General features: G+C 43.9%; 1 protein-coding gene across 1 annotated transcript in view; it reads left to right on the plus strand.

Moving 5' to 3' along the window:
- Positions 1-26,534, plus strand: part of LOC307269868 (receptor tyrosine-protein kinase erbB-4-like) — a gene marked incomplete at its 3' end in the record, with an annotated part of 121,954 nt that overhangs the window by 37,877 nt on the left and 57,543 nt on the right. Inside the window, exons 3-11 of the mRNA XM_080052950.1 lie at positions 5,691-5,829; positions 7,482-7,543; positions 8,889-9,007; positions 10,087-10,228; positions 11,117-11,230; positions 22,517-22,643; positions 23,588-23,661; positions 24,435-24,525; positions 25,129-25,328. Of these exons, the coding sequence (XP_079909076.1) occupies positions 5,691-5,829; positions 7,482-7,543; positions 8,889-9,007; positions 10,087-10,228; positions 11,117-11,230; positions 22,517-22,643; positions 23,588-23,661; positions 24,435-24,525; positions 25,129-25,328 (1,068 nt within the window). The remainder of the gene's footprint in view (positions 1-5,690; positions 5,830-7,481; positions 7,544-8,888; positions 9,008-10,086; positions 10,229-11,116; positions 11,231-22,516; positions 22,644-23,587; positions 23,662-24,434; positions 24,526-25,128; positions 25,329-26,534) is intronic.

Raw genomic sequence — 26,534 nt, forward strand, 5'->3', positions numbered from 1 at the left:
TACCCTTCAAGGCAACAGGGAAGAAATAAAATAAAAGATATGAGCAGGCAGTTCTGACATTTATTGCCGGCGTCTTAACAGCACGCCAAGCAGGGAAAATTAGAACGAATTAGAATTTCTAAATACATTTTCTTCCTTTTATGTATTCCTAAGTAATATAGTAACACACAGAGAAAGTGTTGTGCAGTCGTAGCATATAACAATGGGAGAGGGGAAGATGGCTGCATTTGTCTCTCAAGCACCGAGTGATTAATTGGCATTTAAGAGGGTAAAGCCTGGGCTTAACTCTCCGGCTCTGCCTTCAAATGCTGAGGCTTTGTCGACCTGACGCAACACTGCTAAAAGATGCCTTTTGCTGTCGGACATCTATCATAGGGATTTTTATATTTCTGCCTTTGTGCACTCCACTTGTTCACTTGAGAATTTCAGCTACTTGACTAAATGTGCATTTTATTTATTTTTTTGTGTATACGTTTGCATGTGCATCTAAGGGCTTTCCTGTGCCTACTTTGTGTGTGTGTGTGTGTGTGTGTGTGTGTGTGTGTGTGTGTGTGTGTGTGTGTGTGTGTGTGTGTGTGTGTGTGTGTGTGTGTGTGTGTGTGTGTGTGTGTGTGTGTGTGTGTGTGTGTGTGTGTGTGTGTGTGTGTGTGTGTGTGTGTGTGTGTGTGTGTGTGTGTGTGTGTGTGTGTGTGTGTGTGCGCGTTAGTGTGTGAAAGAAAGAGTTTGAGTGGCCAAAAAAAAGGAAGAGCACCCGACTGTGGAAAGAGAGAGTGATCATCTCCATTTCTCAGTTCTCCGTGCTCAGCAAGTCCGCCCATACTGGAGTGAGAAAGTGTGTATCGCGTGTGTGTGTGGAGGGACAGGTTCTGGAGAGATGTTCCTAATAAAAATCAGCAGAGTGGATGGCCCTGGACGCACTATGCCCGAGCTACGTGAACCCCCCCACCCCCCCCACACACACACACACCACACACACACACACACACACACACACAGACAAGACAATAACGGCAAACGCATGGACTCATCAGTCGAGGACATATCGCCATCACAGCCGTATTCATCAGCATAATTAGGGCCTAGCAAAGAGATGTGGGACAAGTGGCTAGCAGCACTGATGAAAGCCCATCAGTAGTCTCCCTACAGAGCTATGGCCACTGATTGGCGCCCGGGCCGTCATTGCCGAGAAACTACTTCGAAATAGGGGGGGCTGCTCTTCGCTCGGTCGAACTACAGTATAATAAATTGGCTCGGAAAGGCAGTTTAGCACAGGGATAATTTTTTACTTCCTTAACAATCTGTGCACTGATTGGCCTGGTCTCTGAAATGTTCTCAATTTTTTTTAAATGCGCTTGACGAACAATACAAATAGATATTCCCATGAAAGCTTGTACTACGTTGCTTTTGTCAAATCAAAACGTATTATCTCTCTCTCCCCCCCGAGCTTTTAAATAGCCACTGTGGTAACTTTGATTTATTTTTTAGAACTCTACGCTCTCGGCAAAGGGTCACAGGAATATTGTCAGGGCACCCTTTACCATTGGAGGCCTTTTCCTGTCAATGATCCACAAATGAAAAGCCTATGGCAACTCTGCTGTTTGTTCTATAGACAAGAAGTGGTGGGGAAAAGGTTACTCCCTCAGCTGTTCCCCCAACATTATCAGGTTTCCTCAAGTGCTAAGTCGTTAATTTCAGAGCAGTGTGTTGGCCCTTAATTGGTTAATTTATCATCTTTACAGGCAGCACACGAGCGTGTTACAGTGGTTTTATTTGTTTTTCTACAAGGTGGTAATCTGAAAACCATCATTGATCAGTGCCAATAGATAGATGGGAAGAACAATAGGAAAGGTACAAGATAGCATGTGTGTCAGTCCTACCATTTAAATAGTGAAAGGTGTAGCCCTTTTGTTAAAAGAAAAAAAAAACTTTCCACCAGAGACAGTCTTGAAACAAACGTGTTTTGCAAGCTCGGCAAGGTCTAGTAACATTTGGCCCAATCGTAAATAACAGATGCACCGAACAGACCGCTTTCTATTGAAAGCAGAGGTACAATATTTTACCAGGAAAAGATGATCAGGGGCCTTGTTTTCAGGGCTGGAATTTAAAAAGACACATTACATGCACAATTAGAGAGCATTACCGGTAAAATTCTCTGTAGCCTATTTATATAAAAGGTTTTGGGAATTAATAATTATTAATTATTAGGACTTGGCAATAACCTTATCCCTCTCTCTCTCCCTGATGTTGGAATCTCCGCATATCCCCCCTCGATTCAGTCTCATGCAGGACAATAGTTTTTATGACTAGCTCATAATTCACAACAGTGCGTAGGGTGAGTGGTATGGCTGGTGGGTGAGGATGTTCGGCTGTATATCTCCCAGTACTGATGGAAAGATCGAAGCACGGATGGGGGGAGGGAGGGGGGTACTACAGAGGAGCAGGGAAGGTGGCTGTGGGGCTGTTGTACGTTAAATGAATGACCGTCCGATACAGGGCTTGTCAACCCTTTCTGAAAGAGTTAGTGCCCTTGCCCGGACGGACAAGCGGAGGTGGCAATCCATCTCGCAAAAGGGGCAGGGGCGAAATCTGGACACAGGCACTTAAAAGAGCATTTGGGGCTGTGTTGGGACATAAAGACAGCTCTCCATAAAACAGCGAAAATGGATGATAGCTGTCATACCATTAAAGGCTTCAAAATGTAGATTGGACTTCCATCCAATATGTTTTGGGCTTTCTTATTTTGTCATTCTTAAAAATAAGTTTGAACTTTTCAAATGTCAAACGTCTTATGTTTTTGCTACCGAAATGTCTCACAAGCCAGACAGACAGACAGCAACTGGACGAGCTTGACATTTGGAGAAAAGCCTCTAATCAAACACATCTTGATCACGGTTTAGCTGTCAGGTACAGTATGAAAATGCACCACGTGGGGGCAACTTCTTTTTTAGGTGCAATGTTTGTCTTGTTCAGTTATTACTTGTTTAAAATCTACGCTTCCGTAATCATTTATTAAAATGTTCTGGCTCTGGGGATGGCTGGGCTGAATATGTCAAATGCTTTGGTTTATGACCTTTCTAATTTGACGTCCAAGCACTTGAAAATACGGACGATAAACTGAATTCTGTCTATTTTGATATGAAGCTTTCTTCGGAAACATCAAGGCCTTACAGTGTCCTTAGAGTACCATGAGTTTTAATATCAAATGACAAACCGAAGAAAAATGGCACATCCAGCCAGTGTTGTGTGCTTGCAGTCGGGCATGATCAGAGTTAATTGCTGAGCAAAGGAGAGTTATTGTCCTTCATTAAGTGTTCAGCCATGTCTAAGCAATGCCTGTCCCCAAACTGAATTCCTGCTTTGAGCCTTGGCCAGACTAAAGTGAATACAGTTAAAAGTGGATGTGTAAACCGTGTGGTCTTTTTTTATGCACTTTTTAACAAAACTGTTCTCTATTGGAGAAGCAGTGGTGTCCTGTGTTATGTCAAGGTGACTTGATGGGAATCGAGTGGTGCATTAAAATACATGCACTCATGAATCCTTTTCCTGCACCTAAGTATGTACCTGTTTGTTATTTTGCTACATTCAATGTCAGAAATGTATTAAATCTTGAATGGCGATTGGCTAACGGATGGCTGCTTATTTTCTTAAGTGTTTTTGAATGACTTGAAAGCATGCCGACACTACAGTCTCTACATGTTATTTGAGCGAATCACAGCCTGGGCCTTTTTTCTTTCTTTCTTTTTTTCATCGGAGAATGCAGAACACCCACTGATAAATGGCCCATTGTGACGGGAACATGATTACATGAAGGCTGTGTAGGCCAGTCAGCGGCGGGGCAGACAGACAGAGCGCCTGCAGCAGTGTCACCTCTAAGAGGGCTTTGAATAAATGTCCCCGTCGCTACCAAGGCCCACTTCCTTAATCAGGGTGTCGGATGGCAATGATTAGCTTTACTGCCCGAATCCTCCACCGCATAACTCAGACACTGTTAATAATCTGCCTGGGGAGATAATCCCCTTCTTTACCTTGGGCTAATCCAAACCCAATCTGAACCACACATTGTTACTTCCTTTTATACCGCATTTCAATTTATTACGACAAGTACTTTATTGGAATCCGGCAGTGCGTCATATTCAAGGGGAAGGGGGAGGGGAGATGCAAGATGATTTGTATCTAAATCCCTGCACTAGGTTAAATCGTACATTCAGCTTTGGGGGGGGGGGGGGGGGGCGGCGGCGTTGTTTCTCTTCCACCATGGGTCATGAATTGGGAGTGTGGGGGGGATTACTGCTGTGTTATTTCATTCTGTGTCCATATCCAAAGACGCTGGATTAGTCACAGGGAGAAGGATTAGAGTGTATTATCATACTCCACGCCAGGCATCTGTTGAGGGCACTGGTCCTTGAAAAGGAACATATTTCTGCTATTAGGCGAAAAGCTGGATGAAGAGCACGCCCTTTGTCTCCGGTGTCTCAGATAGATGGATGTGCTAGTAGGTTAGGAGGCCTGTGATACCTTATTTTATTTTATAGTAAGTCTGTATGCCAGGAGGGGAGCCCTTGAGGCAGTGATGAGCACAGGGTGGAGGGGGGGGGGGGGGGGGGGGTTGAAGGTGGCAAAAGTGTGCCCTTTTTAATTCTTTATTCAAACCAATACAATACCAGATTATTTATCCGTCAGCTAATTGGACTTCCCCACTTGCCCTAAGGGCCATTTGAGCCACTCTTTATTCTACCATATAGGGCCATCAGAGCAGCACAAGAGCCACCAATTCTTTTCATTGGGCAACCTGAACGGACTATTGCATTTTCTTTTTTTTCTTTTTCATAAACTTTATATTTGGTAAACAAGACAAGACGAGTGAACAATACTCAACAACAGAAAGAGGCGATCTACATAGGAATCTCAAAGTAAGGGTATTGTGTTTAGGGCAGTGTGATTGTGTGTGTGTTTGTGCATGTGCTTGTGTGTGTGTTAGCGTGCGTGTGTGTGTGTGTGTGTGTGTGTGTGTGTGTGTGTGTGTGTGTGCGTGTGCGTTTGTATCTGTGCACGCCACTGCCCTGAAGATAACAGTGGAACAATAAAAGAATTGTTCCAAATCAATGAGATGCAAGACATAAATACATCTCAACCTTGACTGCTCTGCATTATTCTATAGCACAATTCCCTCTATACAAGAAACTATACAGCAGTCCTCATTAAAACTAAACACTCCCTTCATAGACGACATTCCCTCTATGAGGATTTGAGCAAAGTGATGCATCAGCTCCTTTTAATCAATGCAACAAGTATCTGGTATCTTCCAATGACATTCAAACTCATTATCTAAGTCCCAAGCTAAATGAAATTATTTACTACTCAATGCATAATTAGGGAATTGTTAACTTTTTTTTTTGAATTTTTTTGTGTATGTGTGTGTGGTCTACTTCTTTATGAAACATCATAGCCTTCGGACCTGGCATTGAATTACCGTGCGCATTTGTCAATAGCATTTATCTTCATGCTCGGATGCACTTGAGGGAACACCTTATGCGGGGCCGGGTACTTTTGAGACAAAGAGGGTTGGAGTTAACCTTGGAAGTATTGATTTTCTGCCACCATGTACATGCACTGTATATCTATGGCTATGTGCTCATCTCTCTCTCTTTTCTCCATCTTCTCTCTCTCTCTCTTCCTCCATTCCTCTGCAGAGATACTGAACGGGGGCGTCTACGTCGACCAGAACAAATTCCTTTGCCACGCGGACACAATCCATTGGCGTGACATCATCAAGAACCCCCAGGCCGAGCTACTGGTGGTGCCTTCCAACAACAGCAACCTCGGATGTAAGTGTGTGTACCTGTGGGTGGAGAACAGTGGAAACAGTAACAAAAATCACACACAAAAACACACACACACACACACACACACACACACACACACACACACACGCACACACACATATGCACACACACATATGCACACACACACACACACCATCATCAGCAGCAGCAGCAGCAGCACTCATGCCCTACCCCTTTCTATTCAATCTGTTTGCCTGGCAGCCATTTGGAAGCCAAATCACACAGTGTTAGATCAACGTGTGAACCTTCCCCCCCCCCCATTGTAGTCGGGGTTTACCCTAGCAGCTCTGCAGCCAGACCCATGGAGTTTGGCTGTCTGCTCTGCTCTCCTTAAATCTCAGTGAATCTGACAGCTGGTTTGAAAGCTGCCCACTTCCCCTGGTAGCACACCAAAACCCCAGTCCCCCCATGAATCCCACTCCCCACACATAGTCCCCTCAGCTCCGTCCTCTCTGGACATAACAGGCATCACCACACCCGGCGGACATTTTGTGTCAAAAGAACTGGGCTGTCAAAAGCATGGATATATATAAAGAAACTCGCTCAAACTTTTTGAATGCACATCCACGGACAATGCCTTTTGCACATTTTTAAAAGGGAGAGACGTGGGGGAAGGGCGCTGACGTTTTTTTCTTCTGGCCCACTCAGTTTCAAAAACATGTCAAGGGTTGAACCATGAGGACGGCTGATACGTACAGACTATGGAGGGGGGAAATGTTAAGGAGTGATTTGATGGAAAGATAAGCTGGCCATTTTCTTTTTTTTTAAGCTTTCAGAAGACAATCCACACATGTGTCAACTCGTGACAACGGCGGGGAGTTAGACGTCATGCAAAGCTCTGGGAATATACTTCGGAGACATCACTTTTAAGTGGACTATGCGTGGAACACATTGCTGTTTTGTTGATCAGATGGCACTGACTTAGGAGGAGGAGGAGGAGGAGGAGGAGGAGGATGAAAAGAAAGCAAGAACAGAGGAGGTGGGCCAGAACAAAAAAAAAACAAAAAAAATGACAAGAGCGTGTGGGAGTGGAGGTTGCCAAATTGGGGTCCTTTTGCCAAGGCATAGTTAGTATTTAACATTAACAACCCCACAGTGGGAGTGGTAGAAATGGGGGGGGGGGCCGGGGTGACAATCTGCTTGCGCGCTGTTCTACTTACTCTGTAATTAACCCATAGTCAATTAAGTGTTGATGATGGGCCCGCTGGCACATGAAGGCTGTGCAGGGCGCTCTTGTCAGGTCCCACTTTGCCTGTAGCGAGCGTCTGACATAAAGGGGAGTGGAGGAAGCCTGTCTTTCATTTTCTTTTTTCGGGGTTTCTCTACAAGGCCACCAGACAGCGCAGTGACTCTGGGTGGGTTTTCTATTGTGAGATGAGGATGAAAAGACAAGACAGATCCATCACCCACACTAGTCGGGGAGGTTTTAAGGGTATATGCGTGCGTGGACGTTTGGGCGTTTCTTGGTGGGCGAAGGGGGCAGTAGCTTGATGTATTTAAAGTAAATCTGAAGTTTGCTAAATAGTGTGTGTGTGTGTGTGTGTGTGTGTGTGTGTGTGTGTGTGTGTGTGTGTGTGTGTGTGTGTGTGTGTGTGTGTGTCTGTGTGTCTGTGTGTGTGCGTGCGCCCTTGCAGGCAGACGCTGTCATCGCTCTTGCAACGGACGTTGCTGGGGCCATCAGGAGGACCAGTGTCAAACGTGTGAGTATAATATGCACACATTATGAATATTTAACGTGACCTTGGACTGAACTGAGAAGTCCAGGTTAATTTGAAATCTGGTTCAAACGGTTAGTAGGTGTGAGGCAGGGTGATCCACTGTATTTACCGCACGCTGGAAGGAAAATTAAAGGTGCCGTTCCATCTGCTTTCGATATAATCTCTAATCTTTTTTTAATCTATTTTTGGCATAGAGATTTATCAAGTACACATCTGTTTTGTGTCTGTCTAGCTTTTTTCCTTATATCTTATTAAACTCAAAGGTCAGGTTGTTCCTTGTGTAATGGTTTTGTTAATAAAAAAATAAGGCAAAAAATAAATGGAATGAAAATCAACCAGTGGGGAAGCAGAAAAGGAAGCAGGCCTTTACGAAAAAAGTAAATGCACGGCGTAATTGCAGCTCTCCACTCGTGGCGTCAAACACTCCAATAGAGAGACTGAGCCTGTGTTCTTTTTTTCACAGCCTAATAGACCACATGGGCCTTGTTGTTTATTTCACCACTGCATCATTATGTTCCCACCAACAGCACACAGCAGTTTTCAATGCTTCACTTGGAGCGCCTGCTGCCTCGCTGGCTGCCTACTATCTCCTACTGTACCAATAATGTCTTTAGCACAAGTATCAGAGCATCTTTGACGCACTAGCTACATCCAAGCCTTATAAGTGTACTGCTCATACCAAATGCAGCTGCCTTTTCGAGTAGTTTTTTCTTTAGTAGTTTTTTCTCTGGTTAAAAACCGGACGAGTTTGTAAATATTCCCCTTGGTTACCACAAGAGTTGGCATGGAAACAAAACAAATATAGCCAGGCATTCTGGGAGTTATCAGCACAGTTGGAAAGTTGTCTTTTTGCACAGAATCAGTCCACTCGGCTAACAACACACACAACACTTATGTGTGGTGAATCAGTGAGGTCCAGTGTCTAACTTTTCATTTTACCCAACTGAGCTCTCACGTCCCTCTTCAAATGCGTTTGTGAGGATAAGAGGCTTAGTTCAAGGACACCACAGAGAGACAAGAGACAGCACTCCATGTTTTTTAAAATGTCTGTCTGGGGCAGTCAAGCATGTGAACGTGTGGTCGCAAACCCAGTTGTCTGACCTTTTGGTTTTGTTGCACCTCCCCCCCCCTTCCCCTAATTTGTAACCTCCTTGAAATTCACGTCAGACGGTGTTTTTCGTGCCGGCTACAACATAAGATGAAGGTTGAGGGTGGTGGTATTCTGTTATTATGAGTGTAAATGTGTGTGCATCAGACCTTTTGTAAAGTTCTCTCTATCTCTCTCTCTCTCTCTCTCTCTCTCTCTCTCTTCTCACTCCCTGGCCAGTGACAAAGACTGTGTGCGCAGAGCAGTGTGACGGTCGATGCTTCGGGCCTTACGTTAGCGACTGTTGCCATCGGGAGTGCGCCGGCGGCTGCTCCGGCCCAAAGGACACGGATTGCTTCGTACGTTGAGATCGCATGCCAAACACACACACACACACACACACACGCACACACTTCCATCACTCTCTTCCTTCCCTTTCTTAAAGAAAGCAACCTGCCAAACTCCAGTAAACTAGTATGTGAACAAAAGATATATCTACGGTGCCCACCATTTCTACCATTGTGTCCTTGAGCAAGACACTTAACCCCAAACTGCTCCAGGGGGCACTGTACAACGGCTAACCCTGCGCTCTGACCCCCCTCCGAAGTGTGGTAACTTGAGAGGGGATATGCGAGAAGACGAAATTTCAATGTGCTTTGTGTAATTCGACTCCGAAAGAAAACTTAACTTAATATGAAACCAAAGGGGGTTAAAGGAAAATTGCTTATCACACATTCTCATCCTCCTAATCTTCCACCATTACACGTGTCCGCGTATTTCGTGCAACATCCGTCTGGCATCCATCCCCACCACAGAAATGCATGCACTTTGTTTACTAGCTGATGAATTGTTTTGTCATTTTACGGCGTCCATTAAAGCTGGCTCTTCTCAGAACAAATTGGTGATTCAGTGTTCCAATTAGTATCCCCTTTTATCACCCTCAAGTTCTTCCCCTATTTTGCAAACTCGAAGAGAGTGTGTGTGTGCGGATTGATATTGTAGTTGTAATTCACAGAAAGGCCTCTCGTCCAATTCAATTACAGCCGTTTCAGCCAGTGGCCACAGACAACAGGACACTTAAAGGGTTTATGGGGAAACATTTTCACCATTTACATCATGGCTGGGGATAAATGGCTCCAATTTTTTTCTCCAATTTGGCGTTCAGGAGGGATTAGGGACTATGGCCGTGTGTGTCTGCGTGGTGCACGGCGGAAAAAATGAAATGCTGCCGTAATAGTCTTTCAGTCACTGTGACTTATGTGAGAAAATCATCTCACTTCACCTCACACAGAATCACAAACACACACACACACACACACACACATACACACACACACACACACACACACACACACACACACACACACACACACACACACACACACACACACACACACACACACACCTTTTGTTGACTGTGGTTGTGTGCTCATTGCAGGCTTGCACCAACTTCAACGACAGTGGAGCGTGCGTGACCCAGTGCCCTCAGCCGTTTGTCTACAACCCCACGTCTTTCCAGTTGGAGCACAACCCACGAGCCAAGTACACCTACGGAGCCTTCTGCGTCAAGAAATGTCCACGTAAGTCTGTATAAACAAACTTCGCTCACAGGAAAATTGGTTCCCTGGAATGCTGATTTGAAGTTAAAAAATATATGTTAAAAAGTTACTGTTTTACTGTTGTTGTTTACAGCAGCAGGGCCCACAGTTTCCTTTAGAAATATATTCTCGTCTAAAGTTTGGTTCCAGGTGCCTGACATTTTTTTCTTTGGTGTATGATGATAGAATTATTCAATACTTAGAACTACATTTAGTATTTATGTTTTGTAAACTATACTGCAGGCTGTGCACATGTACACAAATCCCCCTCCCCCGAAACTGCATAGTGCACCTTTAATTGGTTTGGGAACTGGTGTCAATTGAAGCATTTTGCATCTATCCATTCTCAAATTAGACAATTATTTCACGCCACGATAAATCAATCGAACACAAACAAATTGTATCTCAATCAAGTAGTCCCCTCGCCATCTGTTGTGTGCTCTTGGAAAATCTGAAAAGAAAGCAACTCTGAGCTCTTTCTTTCACGGGTGTGGATTCTTGAGTATGGCAGTAATTCAGCAAGTGTGCACCATTATAAGTCAAGCTAAATCAACAGATTGCATATTCAAGTTCCCACTGATCATTAAATGAGTATACACTGGTCACGCTCTTCCACTGCAGCTATACCAAGTAGTAATTTGATTCATTACTTTAGCCCGAGCAATATAGCCTTAGACCATTAGTTTTGATCATTATACAAACGAACGTGATTAAAATACAATCAATTTCTAGCCATTAGAACTGGGGGTTCTTCTAGGAAATGGTTCCACGAGTAGATGTGCTGCACTTTGTGATTCTTGCTCGGTAGAAGGTGTGTGTGTGTGTGTGTGTGTGTGTGTGTGATCAAATGTATTGTGTCGCCGTCGTCAGATAATTTCGTGGTGGACCACAGCTCCTGTGTGCGAGCGTGTCCCAGCAACAAGATGGAAGTGGAGGAGAACCGCATCAAAATGTGCATCCCCTGCACCGACATCTGTCCCAAAGGTAAATCATGTGGTACATGTAGGAAAATGGGCCAGTGCACACGACTGGGCTGTGTTTTTTTTTTTGCATCAGCTAAGTTGTACATTCTTTGCAGTGTGTTCCGAACAGTTTACAATACACATTAATAGGTCAAATTTGAGATACTAGGGACAACTCTTGATGTGAAACAGAAAATAGTCCGAACTGAATTGATGCTAGTCCAATACTTGTTTGCCATTTGGTTTCACTTCATTTGTTTTTTGTCTCACATCATATTTTGACATATATTGTGACATTTAACTAGCAGTAATCCTGCCAATAAAGCTCTGATTGGTCAACTCTTTGTCCAACTTGGAAACAGCTATCAAAGGGTGACAGCGGCAGGCCTATTTGAATCACTGAATAACCCACCTTAACTGCTAATTTTTCATTTTCATTTCATTTAACTTTTATTTATCCTCGAGAGACCAATTGAGGGGTGACCCTCATTTTCAATGGTGTCGAGTTCAAACAAATTCCAAGGAAAAACAACAATGCATACACAATATTCAATGCAAATACATCAAATACACAACAACAGGTGAAGAGAAGAAAAAAAACAAAAAACAAAAAAAACAATTGAAACATTTACATAGTGGTGAGGAGTGGCAGCAATTAAAATGAAATTAAATGGGTGAAAGTACAATATAGCCTAATTAAAACAGTTACAGGTAGAGTTTGGCAGATTTAAGATAGTTTGTTTAAATTGATTAAAGGATATGAAGGTATTTAGTTAGGGGGCCAAGCCCGAGTAGGGCTGGGACCGCGTTTTGCAGAGCAACGCGGTTCCCAAGCCCTGCGGGGCAGGGAACCCTATTGTTCTTGTAGGGATTATTAGGGGGCCAAGCCCGAGTAGGGCTGGGACCGCGTTTTGCAGAGCAACGCGGTTCCCAAGCCCTGCGGGGCAGGGAACCCTATTGTTCTTGTAGGGATTATTAGGGGGCCAAGCCCGAGTAGGGCTGGGACCGCGTTTTGCAGAGCAACGCGGTTCCCAAGCCCTGCGGGGCAGGGAACCCTATTGTTCTTGTAGGGATTATTATTAGGGGGCCAAGCCCGAGTAGGGCTGGGACCGCGTTTTGCAGAGCAACGCGGTTCCCAAGCCCTGCGGGGCAGGGAACCCTATTGTTCTTGTAGGGATTATTATTAGGGGGCCAAGCCCGAGCAGGCTGGGACCGCGTTTTGCACAGCAACGCGGTTCCCAAGCCCTGCGGGGCAGGGAACCCTATTGTTTTTGTGGCGATTATTATTATTATTATTATTATTATTTGTACCTCCCTAAAACTGCGTGCACAGCCCAAACCGTAAAGGGTGCAGACATGCCAATTGCATGACTAGATCCAGGTCCGTCCGGACTACGCATACGACAAAAATTCAGACATGCCGGCCACTAGGTGGCGCTACAACGAAGGAAAACGCGTTTGGGGTCATAACTCCCACACCGAGCGTCCCACAGTCAAAAACTTTATATCCACAGATGCACTGGAGTCAGCTGCATCATTTGGCATAGGCCACGCCCATTTGCGATATTATAGATTTTTCGCAAAATCGCGAAAACTGCAAAACATATTTTTCGCTACTCCTCCCATATTTTTTGGACAATTGACACCAAACTTTGCACAGAACATCTACCGACCCACACGGAAAAAAATCACTTAAAATAATTTTGATCCGACCATCGATAACGAAACGGTAGCATTTTAAATATTTGTTGATTAGCTACGTTTTACGAAAAAATTCATAAATCCAAAATCATAAGTCGGATCAAGTCCAAATTTTAGACATATGTTGGGGCTACCCTTAATTGCGTTCAATAAAAAATTGGGAGAATTTTGCCATAAGGGGGCGCCATGAATTAGGAAATTTTATATCTCCTAATTGCCTGGAGGAATTTTCTTAAAACTCACGGGAAACCATCAAGGGGCATACCCAAGTCTATATGAAAAATATGGCCAAGAAATAGTAATGTTTAAGGGACTTTTTAATAAAATTAGATTTTTTTTTTTCCGTCAAAGAAAAAAGGCGGGAATGTTAGCATGTCCATTGACATTACATTGTGCAATTAGCTCCGGCGGCCATTTTGTCAAGGCTGACAATCTACTTTTGCTCATAACTCGCCAACCACACATCGCACATTAAAAAACTTGACATGCACTTGTTCTGTGAATTGAGCTGCATCGTTCCACCGTGGCAGTTTCGCAAAATTCATCCATAAACAGCGATACCTATACAACTCCCGCACCGAACATCCCACGGTCAAAAACTTTACATCCACAGGTTCTGTGGAGTGAGCGGCAGGCACGGCGCTTGACGACGAGTTGCGTCGGAGGCTTGGCCCCCGGTAAAAACTGCTTGCAGTTCTAGTTATTATTATTTTTCTCCGCGTAAAAGTGGTGCTGCAGCCCAAACCGTAAAGGTTTGGGACATGCCACTTCCAGGACATATCCACGTCCGTACCCCGTACGCAGACAAAAAAATTCAGACATCCCAGCCACTAGGTGGCGCTACAACAAAGGAAAAGGCGTTTTGGGCTATAACTTCCGCACCGAAAGTCTGACAGTCAAAAACTTTATATCCACAGATGCCCACAAGTCAGCTGCATCTTTTGAGATAGGCCACGCCCATTTGCGTATATATACATTTATTGCTACATCGCAAAAACTGTGTCAGTCACCAAAACATACTCCTCCTACAGTTTTCTCACGATTTGGACGAAACCAAAAGCATTATGCTCTCCCGACTCCCACGAGCAAAGGAAGGTCAAATAATTTTTCTACGACCATCGGAAGACCAAACGGTAGCGCTTTAAAGATTCGCGAAAATTCCTTAAAAAAAAAAGGGGGGGGGGATTTTCTTGAAACTGAAGGGAGACTATCATGGGGCATACCTGAGCCTATGGCCAAAATATGGGCAAGAAATTCCTTTGTGGGCCGGACTTATTAAAAAAAAGAGTTTTTCAATTTTGTTGCCTGTTTTCGCCATTTCCTAAGTCTTTCGGCGGGAAAATGGGAAAATTCAAAAAATTGTCTTTACAATGGAGAGGATGACAATTTGATTTTGCTATAACTCCCCAACCGAACATCGCACATTCAAAAACTTGACATCCACTTGTTTGGTACATTGAGCTGCATCTTTCTATCTAACGTAGTTTTGCAAATGTCATCCATAGGGGGCGCCAAAACCACAAAAAGCAAAGGAAACGCGTTTGGGGCTATAACTTCCACACCGAACATCCCACATTCAAAATCTTTACTTCCCCGGATTCCGTGAAGCGAGGGGCCGGCGACGCGGACGACGACGCCCGATCCCGAGTCGCGTGGGAGGCTTGGCCCCCGTTCACAACTGCTTGCAGTTCTAGTTATTATTATTTTTCCTTACGTAAAAGTGGTGCTGCAGCCCAAACCGTAAAGGGTTGGGACATGCCACTTGCAGGGCTTATCCAGGTCCATGCCTGGTACGCAGACAAAAAAATTCAGACATGCCAGCCACTAGGTGGCGCTACAACAATAAAAAAACATGTTTGGGGCTATAACTCCCACACCGAAAGTCCGACAGTCAAAAACTTTATATCCACAGATGCCCACAAGTCAGCTGCATCTTTTGAGATAGGCCACGCCCATTTGCGTATATATACATTTTTCGCTACATCGCGAAAACTGTGTCAGTCACCAAAACATACTCCTCCTACAGTTTTCGCCCGATTTGGACGAAACCAAAAGCATTATGCTCTACCGACTCCCACGAGCAAAAGTAAGTCAAATAATTTTTCTACGACCATCGGAAGACCAAACGGTAGCGCTTTAAAGATTCGCGAAAATTCCTTTAAAAAAAAAGGGGGGGGGGATTTTCTTGAAACTGAAGGGAGACTATCATGGGGCATACCTGAGCCTATGGCAAAAATATGGGCAAGAAATTCAGATGTGGGCCGGACTTATTAAAAAAAAGAGTTTTTCAATTTTTTTGCCTGTTTTCGCCATTTTCTAAGTCTTTAGGCGGGAAAATGGGAAAATTCAAAAAAGTGTCTTTACAATGGAGAGGTTGAAAATTTGATTTTGCTATAACTCCCCAACCGAACATCGCACATTCAAAAACTTGACATCCACTTGTTCGGTACATTGAGCCGCATATTTCTATCTCACGTAATTTTGCGAATGTCATCCATAGGGGGCGCCAAAACCACAAAAAGCAAAGAAAACGCGTTTGGGGCTATAACTTCCACACCGAACATCCCACAGTCAAACACTTTATATCCACAGATGCCCACAAGTCAGCTGCATCTTTTGAGATAGGCCACGCCCATTTGCATATGGGATTTTCTTTCGCTACATCGCAAAAACTGTGTCAGTCACCAAAACACACTCCTCCTACAGTTTTTGTCCGATTTCGACGAAACCAAAAGCATTATGCTCTACCGACTCCCACGAGCAAATGTTGTGTAAAGAATTTTTCTACGACCATCGGAAGACCAAACGGTAGCGCTTTAAAGATTTGCACATTAGCTACCTTTAACCAAACTGCTCCTAAATCCAAAACGATTTATCCTATTAACACCAAACTTCACACATGTGTTTGTCCTATGGTTCTCAGGCTGGTTCTACTTTTTCCTTAAATTGCTCCAAAAGGGGGCGCCAAAAACACACTTGAGCATCTGTCTCTGCCATTACTTTTGCCTTTTGGTCTATAACTCCCAAACCAAACATCCCACATTCAAAAACTTTACATCCCCGGATTCCGTGAAGCGAGAGGCCGGCGCCGCGGACGACGACGCCCGATCCCGAGTCGCGTGGGAGGCTTGGCCCCCGTTCACAACTGCTTGCAGTTCTAGTTAGGGGGCCAAGCCCGAGTAGGGCTGGGACCGCGTTTTGCAGAGCAACGCGGTTCCCAAGCCCTGCGGGGCAGGGAACCCTATTGTTCTTGTAGGGATTATTATTATTATTATTATTATTTTTCCTTACGTAAAAGTGGTGCTGCAGCCCAAACCGTAAAGGGTTGGGACATGCCACTTGCAGGGCTTATCCAGGTCCGTGCCTGGTACGCAGACAAAAAAATTCAGACATGCCAGCCACTAGGTGGCGCTACAACAATAAAAAAACATGTTTGGGGCTATAACTCCCACACCAAAAGTCTGACAGTCAAAAACTTTATATCCACAGATGCCCACAAGTCAGCTGCATCTTTTGAGATAGGCCACGCCCATTTGCGTATATATACATTTTTCGCTACATCGCGAAAACTGTGTCAGTCACCAAAACATACTCCTCCTACAGTTTTCGCCCGATTTGGACGAAACCAAAAGCATTATGCTCTACCGACTCCCACGAGCAAAAGTAAGTCAAATAATTTTTCTACGACCATCGGAAGACCAAACGGTAGCGCTTTAAAGATTTGCGAAAATTCCTTAAAAAAATAAAATAAAGGGATTTTCTTGAAACTCAAGGGACACTATCATGGGGCGTACCTGAGTCTATACAAAAAATATGGGCAAGAAATTCCTATGTATGCCGGATTTATTAAACAAATTAGTTTTGCACTTTCACTTCCTGTTTCGAACTATTTGGCGGGAAAATTCAAAAACGTGGAGAGGTTGACAATTTGATTTTACTCATAACTCCCCAACCAAACATCGCACATTCACAAACTTGACATCCACTTCTTTGGTACACTGAGCTGCATCTTTCTATCTAACGCAGTTTCGCGAATGTCATCCATAGTGGGCGCCAAAACCACAAAAAGCAAAGGAAACGCGTTTGGGCCTATAACTTCCACACCGAACATCCCACAGTCAAAAACTTTACATCCACAGATGCCCGCAAGTCAGCTGCATCTTTTGGGATAGGCCACGCCCATTTGCGTATATATACATTTTTCGCTACATCGCAAAAACTGTGTCAGTCACCAAAACATACTCCTCCTACAGTTTTCGCCCGATTTGGACGAAACCAAAAGCATTATGCTCTACCGACTCCCACGAGCAAAGGAAGGTCAAATAATTTTTCTATGACCATCGGAAGACCAAACGCTAGCGCTTTAAAGATTTGCGCAAATCCCTTAAAAAAAAAAAAAAGGGGGATTTTCTTGAAACTGAAGGGAGACTATCATGGGGCATACCTGAGCCTATGGCGAAATTATGGGCAAGAAATTCCTATGTGGGCCGGACTTATTAAAAAAAAGAGTTTTTCAATTTTTTTGCCTGTTTTCGCCATTTCCTAAGTGTTTAGGCGGGAAAATTCAAAAAAGTGTCTTTACAATGGAGAGGTTGACAATTTGATTTTGCTATAACTCCCCAACCAAACATCGCACATTCAAAAACTTGACATCCACTTGTTCGGTACATTGAGCAACATCTTTCTATCAAACACAGTTTTGCAAATGTCATCCATAGGGGGCGCCAAAACCACAAAAAGCAAAGAAAACGCGTTTGGGGCTATAACTTCCACACCAAACATCCCACAGTCAAACACTTTATATCCACAGATGCCCACAAGTCAGCTGCATCTTTCTACATAACACAGTTTTGCCAATGTCATCCATAGGGGGCACCAAAACCGCAAAAAGCAAAGAAAACGCGTTTGGGGCTATAACTCCCACACCGAACATCCCACATTCAAAAACTTTACATCCACGGATTCCGTGAAGCGAGGGGCCGGCGCCGCGGACGACGACGCCCAATCCCGAGTCGCGTGGGAGGCTTGGCCCCCGTTCACAACTGCTTGCAGTTCTAGTTATTATTATTATTTTTCCTTACGTAAAAGTGGTGCTGCAGCCCAAACCGTAAAGGGTTGGGACATGCCACTTGCAGGGCTTATCCAGGTCCGTGCCTGGTACGCAGACAAAAAAATTCAGACATGCCAGCCACTAGGTGGCGCTACAACAAAGGAAAAGGCGTTTTGGGCTATAACATCCGCACCGAAAGTCCGACAGTCAAAAACTTTATATCCACAGATGCCCACAAGTCAGCTGCATCTTTTGAGATAGGCCACGCCCATTTGCGTATATATACATTTTTCGCTACATCGCGAAAACTGTGTCAGTCACCAAAACATACTCCTCCTACAGTTTTCGCCCGATTTGGACGAAACCAAAAGCATTATGCTCTACCGACTCCCACGAGCAAAAGTAAGTCAAATAATTTTTCTACGACCATCGGAAGACCAAACGGTAGCGCTTTAAAGATTTGCGAAAATTCCTTAAAAAAATAAAATAAAGGGATTTTCTTGAAACTCAAGGGACACTATCATGGGGCGTACCTGAGTCTATACAAAAAATATGGGCAAGAAATTCCTATGTATGCCGGATTTATTAAACAAATTAGTTTTGCACTTTCACTTCCTGTTTCGAACTATTTGGCGGGAAAATTCAAAAACGTGGAGAGGTTGACAATTTGATTTTACTCATAACTCCCCAACCAAACATCGCACATTCACAAACTTGACATCCACTTCTTTGGTACACTGAGCTGCATCTTTCTACATAACACAGTTTTGCGAATGTCATCCATAGGGGGCACCAAAACCGCAAAAAGCAAAGAAAACGCGTTTGGGGCTATAACTCCCACACAGAACATCCCACATTCAAAAACTTTACATCCCCGGATTCCGTGAAGCGAGGGGCCGGCGCCGCGGACGACGACGCCCGATCCCGAGTCGCGTGGGAGGCTTGGCCCCCGTTCACAACTGCTTGCAGTTCTAGTTATTATTATTTTTCCTTACGTAAAAGTGGTGCTGCAGCCCAAACCGTAAAGGGTTGGGACATGCCACTTGCAGGGCTTATCCAGGTCCGTGCCTGGTACGCAGACAAAAAAATTCAGACATGCCAGCCACTAGGTGGCGCTACAACAATAAAAAAACATGTTTGGGGCTATAACTCCCACACCGAAAGTCCGACAGTCAAAAACTTTATATCCACAGATGCCCACAAGTCAGCTGCATCTTTTGAGATAGGCCACGCCCATTTGCGTATATATACATTTTTCGCTACATCGCGAAAACTGTGTCAGTCACCAAAACATACTCCTCCTACAGTTTTCGCCCGATTTGGACGAAACCAAAAGCATTATGCTCTACCGACTCCCACGAGCAAAAGTAAGTCAAATAATTTTTCTACGACCATCGGAAGACCAAACGGTAGCGCTTTAAAGATTTGCGAAAATTCCTTAAAAAAATAAAATAAAGGGATTTTCTTGAAACTCAAGGGACACTATCATGGGGCGTACCTGAGTCTATACAAAAAATATGGGCAAGAAATTCCTATGTATGCCGGATTTATTAAACAAATTAGTTTTGCACTTTCACTTCCTGTTTCGAACTATTTGGCGGGAAAATTCAAAAACGTGGAGAGGTTGACAATTTGATTTTACTCATAACTCCCCAACCAAACATCGCACATTCACAAACTTGACATCCACTTCTTTGGTACACTGAGCTGCATCTTTCTATCTAACGCAGTTTCGCGAATGTCATCCATAGGGGGCACCAAAACCGCAAAAAGCAAAGAAAACGCGTTTGGGGCTACAACTCCCACACCGAACATCGCACATTCAAAAACTTTACATCCCCGGATTCCGTGAAGCGAGGGGCCGGCGCCGCGGACGACGACGCCCAATCCCGAGTCGCGTGGGAGGCTTGGCCCCCGTTCACAACTGCTTGCAGTTCTAGTTTAATTTGTTGCTGCAAGTTGTTCCAGGAGTCGGGGGCACTGAAGCTAAAAGCTGTCTTTCCCAGCTCAGACCGGGCTTGTGGGACATAAAGCATGAGCATGTCAGTGGAGCGGGTCTGATAAAGCCCATCTGAAATTTGCAACATTTCTGTTAAATAACGAGGAAGCTTCCCGGTCAAGGCTTTGTAAATAAAAATATGCCAATGTGCATCACGTCTCTCTTTAAGGGAGTACCACCCAACCTTTTCATATAAAAGACAATGGTGTGTGTCATAAGCATCTCCTGTGATGAACCTTAAAGCAGAGTGAAAAACAGAGTCTAGGAGTTTAAGACATAATTAGATCCTAATGTAGTCAAATCAATGTTAATACACATCCTAGGCTCTGTAAACTGGTATGTAAACAAAGGGGCCCACTAAAGCTAGCAACATGCCCGTTTACAGAGCCTAGGCTGTAAATTAACACTAGAGTTCTTCTTTTCAGCGCACACACAGTACAGACAGCTAGCGGAGTGTGAGGGGGATATTCACTGATTTGAACAAAAAGCAATTTTGACATCAAGCTTTCCCCAGAATGGCTGACTCCACCTTTAATATAGTGAAGCGTCAATGCTTTTGTGATCATGTACAGTAACATATTGTTTTCTCTTGAGTTGCACTATAAGCAAGTGTCAGAATTGGACACTTTTAGTGACTCTTCATAGCCCTCACTGGACCCCATGTTTGATGAACCTCAGTACGATGATGTATTTTATCACCCAGTCGGTCCGGGGTGCGCCCCCATCAATATAACCGGCGACTGCAAAAGAGAACAGACAGATTGTTTAAGTACATTGCAACACGCTGGGTGCAATGTCAGCAAGATGTTACACAGAGTTCAATGGCAAGATGTGTTAGGGCCAGGGTGACATGGCCATGTGTCTGTGCATAATGTATAATGTGGTGGTTACACTCAATAGGATGAAAATCTGGTTTTTATAAAGAGAGTCTCCCTAATTCCCCTGTTTCTTGGCCCACTGCACTGCATTGCATTTACTGTATATGTAAGGGCTTATGCAGTTAAACCGTTTTAATCTAATAGCTTTATGACAGCAGTGACAATACTGGATCAACATAGGCGAAACCACAGAAGGATTACTTTAAAAAGCTTTATAGGAAATCACATTTATTTGAGCCAGCTTAGCATTTTTTTGTATTACACTAAATGTACCTACATATTTATTGGAATGTATCCCCCAAATATATCAGCATCTGCTTCCATTTCAGGATAAAACCACGTGTATAGTCTGAATTATTATCCCCCTGCCTATAGCCTCCATCGTAAAATAAATTCACTAAAGTCATAAACGTTATGCCATAGTGCTAGGACTATTAAAGTATCTCAACTGCCCGTGTTGTGGATTTGAAACTTGCGCAGTTATGACTTCATAAAATATGTGTTATGCATGATCTGTAAATATTAATGCTTTCATTTAAAAGGCTGAGCTCTGCCACTCATTTAGCCCCCTTTCTAATATAATTGCTGTGAGCATCCACTGTATACTCGTTACATATCGGAGAATAAATATGACAAATGTGGCATTAACAAAAGTCAAATGTTTATTTCTGACAACAGCCGAAATGTTAATTAGCTTGAAATGGCCCCACAATGAAAACCAGCTTTTACCTGTTAGGTAATTACACCTCACGTTGGTGCGTGAGAGTCAGCAAGATGCCTTAAAGTGTCTCATGTGAAATTGAACCAGCATTGCGCCAGTTCAATACGGAAGATTAGCCCCCTCATAATAATATCGTTCCCACAAAGGTAAATGATCTGCCCTTTGTCTTTGGTGGGAAGACAATATTGTTTCCTGCAGGCGTCTAGTAAGTAGCGTACGGGCCACGGCATCAATTGATTGGCTAATCTCTTGATTACATCGTCACGCAGCGGGGAGGGGTTAATGAGGGATGGCCCAGGGAACTGTGGGAAATGATAACAAATTAACATTTCAGATACGGAATTGGCTGGTATAAATCACTATCAAAAACTGGTTACACCACTTAATGCAAGCCTTATTCATCATCCCCCCCCCCCCCCACCCCCTCCTCTGCCTCTGTCAGAGAGACTTGGCTCACACTGGAGCGCGAGTGTAATTAATGCAGATGTAATGAATTTGTTATAGGGGAAATGAATTGGCTGTGGATTGGCCCATGCTTTCATCTAAAGAATGTCAATGCTTGGAGAGGGGCTATGGCCTTGCCCGTGCACCAATAGCACATGTCCTTTTATTAAAGAGTGAGGCGACTTTAAGTGACACATAACTAATGATAGTTTCTCAAAATGAGGTTTCTGCTATAAGTGAGGCTTTGGATATGCACTACAATAGTTAATGGGTTCATCCCTAAAGGAAGTTAAAGATGAACTATGTAACATTTTAATTTTACACTGCCATGTTGTCCATATTAAACATTCCACTTAAATGTGACTGTGACTAGACTGCACTTCTTGGATAACTATATTTGGCTAATTACTTAACAGAGCAGTCAATAAAGAGACCACACATTCCTGTACTATAGTTACATAGTATAGCTTTATTGTTACTCATTCTGAATGTTTGATTGTGATTTGTTTCATCAGTGTGTGACGGCATTGGGACGGGCAGCCTTCTCACGGCTCAAACAGTGGATGCCAGCAACATTGACAAATTTGTCAACTGCACCAAAATCAACGGCAACCTCATCTTCCTCATCACCGGCATTAAAGGGTAGGTGACAGCTTAAAAGCGCACACACAGGGCGCTGCAGGTCATACCTCCTCTCTCTCTGTCTCCCTATTTCAACTCTGTACTGTCTAATAAAGCTTGAACATGCCAAAAAATAATCTTAAAAAAAAAAAAAGTGCACACACAGTGCTTACATAGATATTTTCTTCTGCAATGGCAAGTCAGACAAACTACTGTTAGTTCAGCTTAGCCCAGTTTAGGGATACACTTAGGATCAAGTAGCTTCTAAAGTCAGAAAAGACACCGCTAAAGCTGATCCAAGCATGGATGGATGGGAACCCAGTAAACACTGATTCGGTGATTTGCAAGTCAAACGACGTTGGACGGACTCCTCGGGGAGCAAGCTGCCTCTTTAGCTACTAAGCGCTACTATTAGCTGCTAATTGTTAATGCCACCATGTTCATTAGCCAGTCGCTGACTTTGACTGTGAGGCTGCCTGACACAGTGGATCTCATCAGCACTTTTTCAATGAATGCTACTAGGAGCAGTCAGAGATGGGGTTGATGAGAGGATGGGTTGTGAGCACAGTATGGTTTCCCCGCGGACAAATGTGTCTGGTTTGACGTGTTTGACATTACATTTATTATATATTCTTTTTTTAATGGGCTACTTACTTTGTGTGCATTACAGCATTAGGAAACCAATGAGTTATAGATAGAACACCTTTCCATTCATATTCCATTGTGGTTTTGAGCAATATCAAATTCCACTGCTAACGTGCCCCGAAGAAGGATGGAATGATATGTGACCACAAATGTCACAGAGCACATTAGAGGAAAAGAGCGTTCTGACCTTGGTATAAGAAAACATATTGCCTTGAGGTTTTGTAAGTTAATAAGTGCTTTATAAATAGTGTCCTACTATAGAAGTAATGCAATCATATTTTTGTTGTCAAATATGTCATTGACTTTACTGTGTGTTTCAGGGACATGTATCACGGTATTGGACCTATGGACCCAGAGCGTCTCAACGCGTTCCGCACCGTGAAAGAGATCACAGGTGAGGCCTCGGGAAGAAAAAATAAATTGACTGAACAGAACAATATTTTTTTATGTGTGCGTTGTGTGAACGTATAACGTGGGCCTCTGAGGTAGTAATAGGAAGCTTTAGGAGAAAAGCTGAAAGCGGATTTTTTTTGTGGGTGAACTCTAAAAGGGTTCTCTGGTGGATATAATGTTATTGTGTGTGTGTTTGCGTCTGATAGTTATACGTGCATACAGTAGCTGCTGTTGTAAGTGTGTGTGTGTGGTTGTGAGTGTATTTATTCATTAACTATTAGAGGCCTTAAGGGGATGAGCAGTGCCTCGTACACAAACCCTTTTGTCATATTAAAATGCAACTTGCAGTTGAGCCAAACAGCTAATGGAGTGAAACTGCATTTTCATAATGAAAACCCAAGCAATAAGAAAGAGCAATGGCCATTCTATCCCAGCCATTTCCTACCCTTTCCCCTTTAATGTCATTTTCCACAGATCCTGATTTGATATAATCTGTCATTAAAAGGCAAGTGCCACCGGACAGATTGTGCGGAATAGTAAATCCATTCTTTTAATTAGCGCCTATTGTCTTCTGCGAGCACATTTCCTAGAAAGGATGGGATTTATTGCTCGAACTTCACAGAGGCGATGCAAGTGCATGACCAGAAATTGCAGACTTTTTGTCACAACTTTTTCCTTTCTCTCTATTTTCCTATATCTGCTTTCAGTAATATTTCTATGACGCATTTAATCAGTGGCGCTTGTTCTTCTTTCTTGGCTGATAACCTCCTTTAGGTTACCTCAATATCCAGTCTTGGCCTGAGAACATGACCGATCTGAGTGTTTTCTCCAACCTGGCAACCATCGGAGGTAGATCTCTGTACAGGTATGTCTTATTGTCACCTTATCGCGCTTCGGACACGGATTTGACACTACACTAAGTTTGACATCTTTGAAATTGTATTATGTTACGTGCGATTCCATTTTGCTTGTATGCAGATGACACGCTCTTGTTCTAAGCCGCCTTTGCTCAGAAATTGTCTCTCTCTCTCTTTCCCTCTCTCTTTCTCTCTCACTTTCTTTCTTGTTGTTATTCCCCGTATATGAATGGCTGCTGTTGGCGCTAATGAGCCAAACGGCCGGCGTAGCTCGCTCTGCGGAGAGGCTTTTTGAAGCGTTGCTGTGACGCAGCTTTGATTAGCCCTCGTTTTTGACAACAGTTTCCCTGTGTTCGCTTACAAGAGGCACATCCGAGGCGTCCCGTTGCGCTGGCAGATTCGAAGGGAGAGATCTGGCCTTGTTTTCCAAGCAGCCACTGCAGAACCTGTAGCTCAGCAATGTTCCATTCAGATCTTGAACAAGCTTCTCCTGTATTTTCTGCCTTTGTGCTTTATTTATTTTCTCTCTCTCTCTCTCTCTCTCGCTCTCTCTCTCTCTCTCTCTCTCTCTCTCTCTCTCTCTTCTCTCTCTCGTTCCATCGCAGCGGAAGTGGCATCTCACTGCTCATCCTGAAGCAGCGCTGGATCTCCTCGCTGCAGTTCCAGGCCCTGGACGAGATCAGCGCCGGCAACGTTTACATCTTCAACAACAGCCGCCTGTGCTTCTACAACACCGTCAACTGGACCTCACTGTTCAGAACCAGCAGCCAGAAGGTCCTCATCCGCAACAACCAGGATCCCAAGGAATGCAGTAAGTAGCGGAGGGGGCACGTCCAGGTTTTTTTCTTACCAGTAGAATCAACAACTGAAAACATTTTTTTTTCTGAGCTCCTGCAGCATTTGCAGGGGTTGACACTGTTTTTTTTTAAATGCTGCTATACTGATCGACTATGGGTCACCTTGTTTGGGTCACCTTGTTTGGGTCACCTTGTTTGGCGAGGGATTGAATGTAACCGACATTCATTCGTATGAAAAAGTTACACACTATAGCTTTAATCCTACCGCACAACAAGCAGTAACCAAACACCTTTTTAAGCCTGTTCCTTTATTTTCTTTCCCATTGGCCTATTAATTCATTCTCAACACTCCACATGACTCTGCAAATCCAACCCCAAAGCCAAAGCCTGCCTTACACACTGAGGTGCCCGTTTCTAAGGCGACTCTCTTACAAGCATCTCGCGCTCCTTGCTCATGAAAGCCCCTTATTCAGCTTCCCCGTGAGGAAAGTGCTTAATGTGTCACACACAGAGGTGAATTAGGGCCCACTGCCGGCAACGGGGAAGTGGACACCTGATGGAATGATGAATAGTCTACACGTGGCTTTGGCTGTAGAAGGCGGACACTGATCACACAGTTATTTTATGTACGATAAAAACATATTCCTGGTTGTGATGCCACCCAACGTACGCTTTATACTATAGCCTATATGTTACTTTATTTTGAGTGAGAGAGGCCTCCTGCTTCCACTTCATAAGTATAAGTCACCTAGCAATTAGGGAGGCCACTGTCATTACCTTTATGGTTAGGTTAATAATTGCAAAGAAAGACATAGTTAACCAGGAACATAAGACATAGGATATTGAAGTTTCCCTTGGCCCTGCAAGGCTGCTGTTGATATCATTAGCAAGTTAATGAGTGCAATTCAGTGTGTGTGTGTGTGTGTGTGTGTGTGTGTGCGTGTGTGTGTGTGTGTGTGTGTGTGTGTGTGCTGGAGATCGATTGATGGGGTATTACACAGACCTCTTCATTAGGCTCAACCCCCTGTCTACCATTGACTGTTTGGCTGTTGACAAAGGGCTCTGCCCCCGCCCGCCGGGGGCAACACTCCCAGGGACGTGGATGTCACTCACAGGATGGAGGGCATAGCCAATGAGCTCCATCGATTGGTGTGGTTTGACTGGTATAAGCGGAAAAAAACACACACACACACACATGCACAAACATTAGGAGTACAGCA

Source organism: Ammodytes marinus (genome assembly GCF_949987685.1).
Source record: "Ammodytes marinus genome assembly, chromosome: 24".
In the NCBI taxonomy this organism is placed as follows: Eukaryota; Metazoa; Chordata; class Actinopteri; order Uranoscopiformes; family Ammodytidae; genus Ammodytes; species Ammodytes marinus.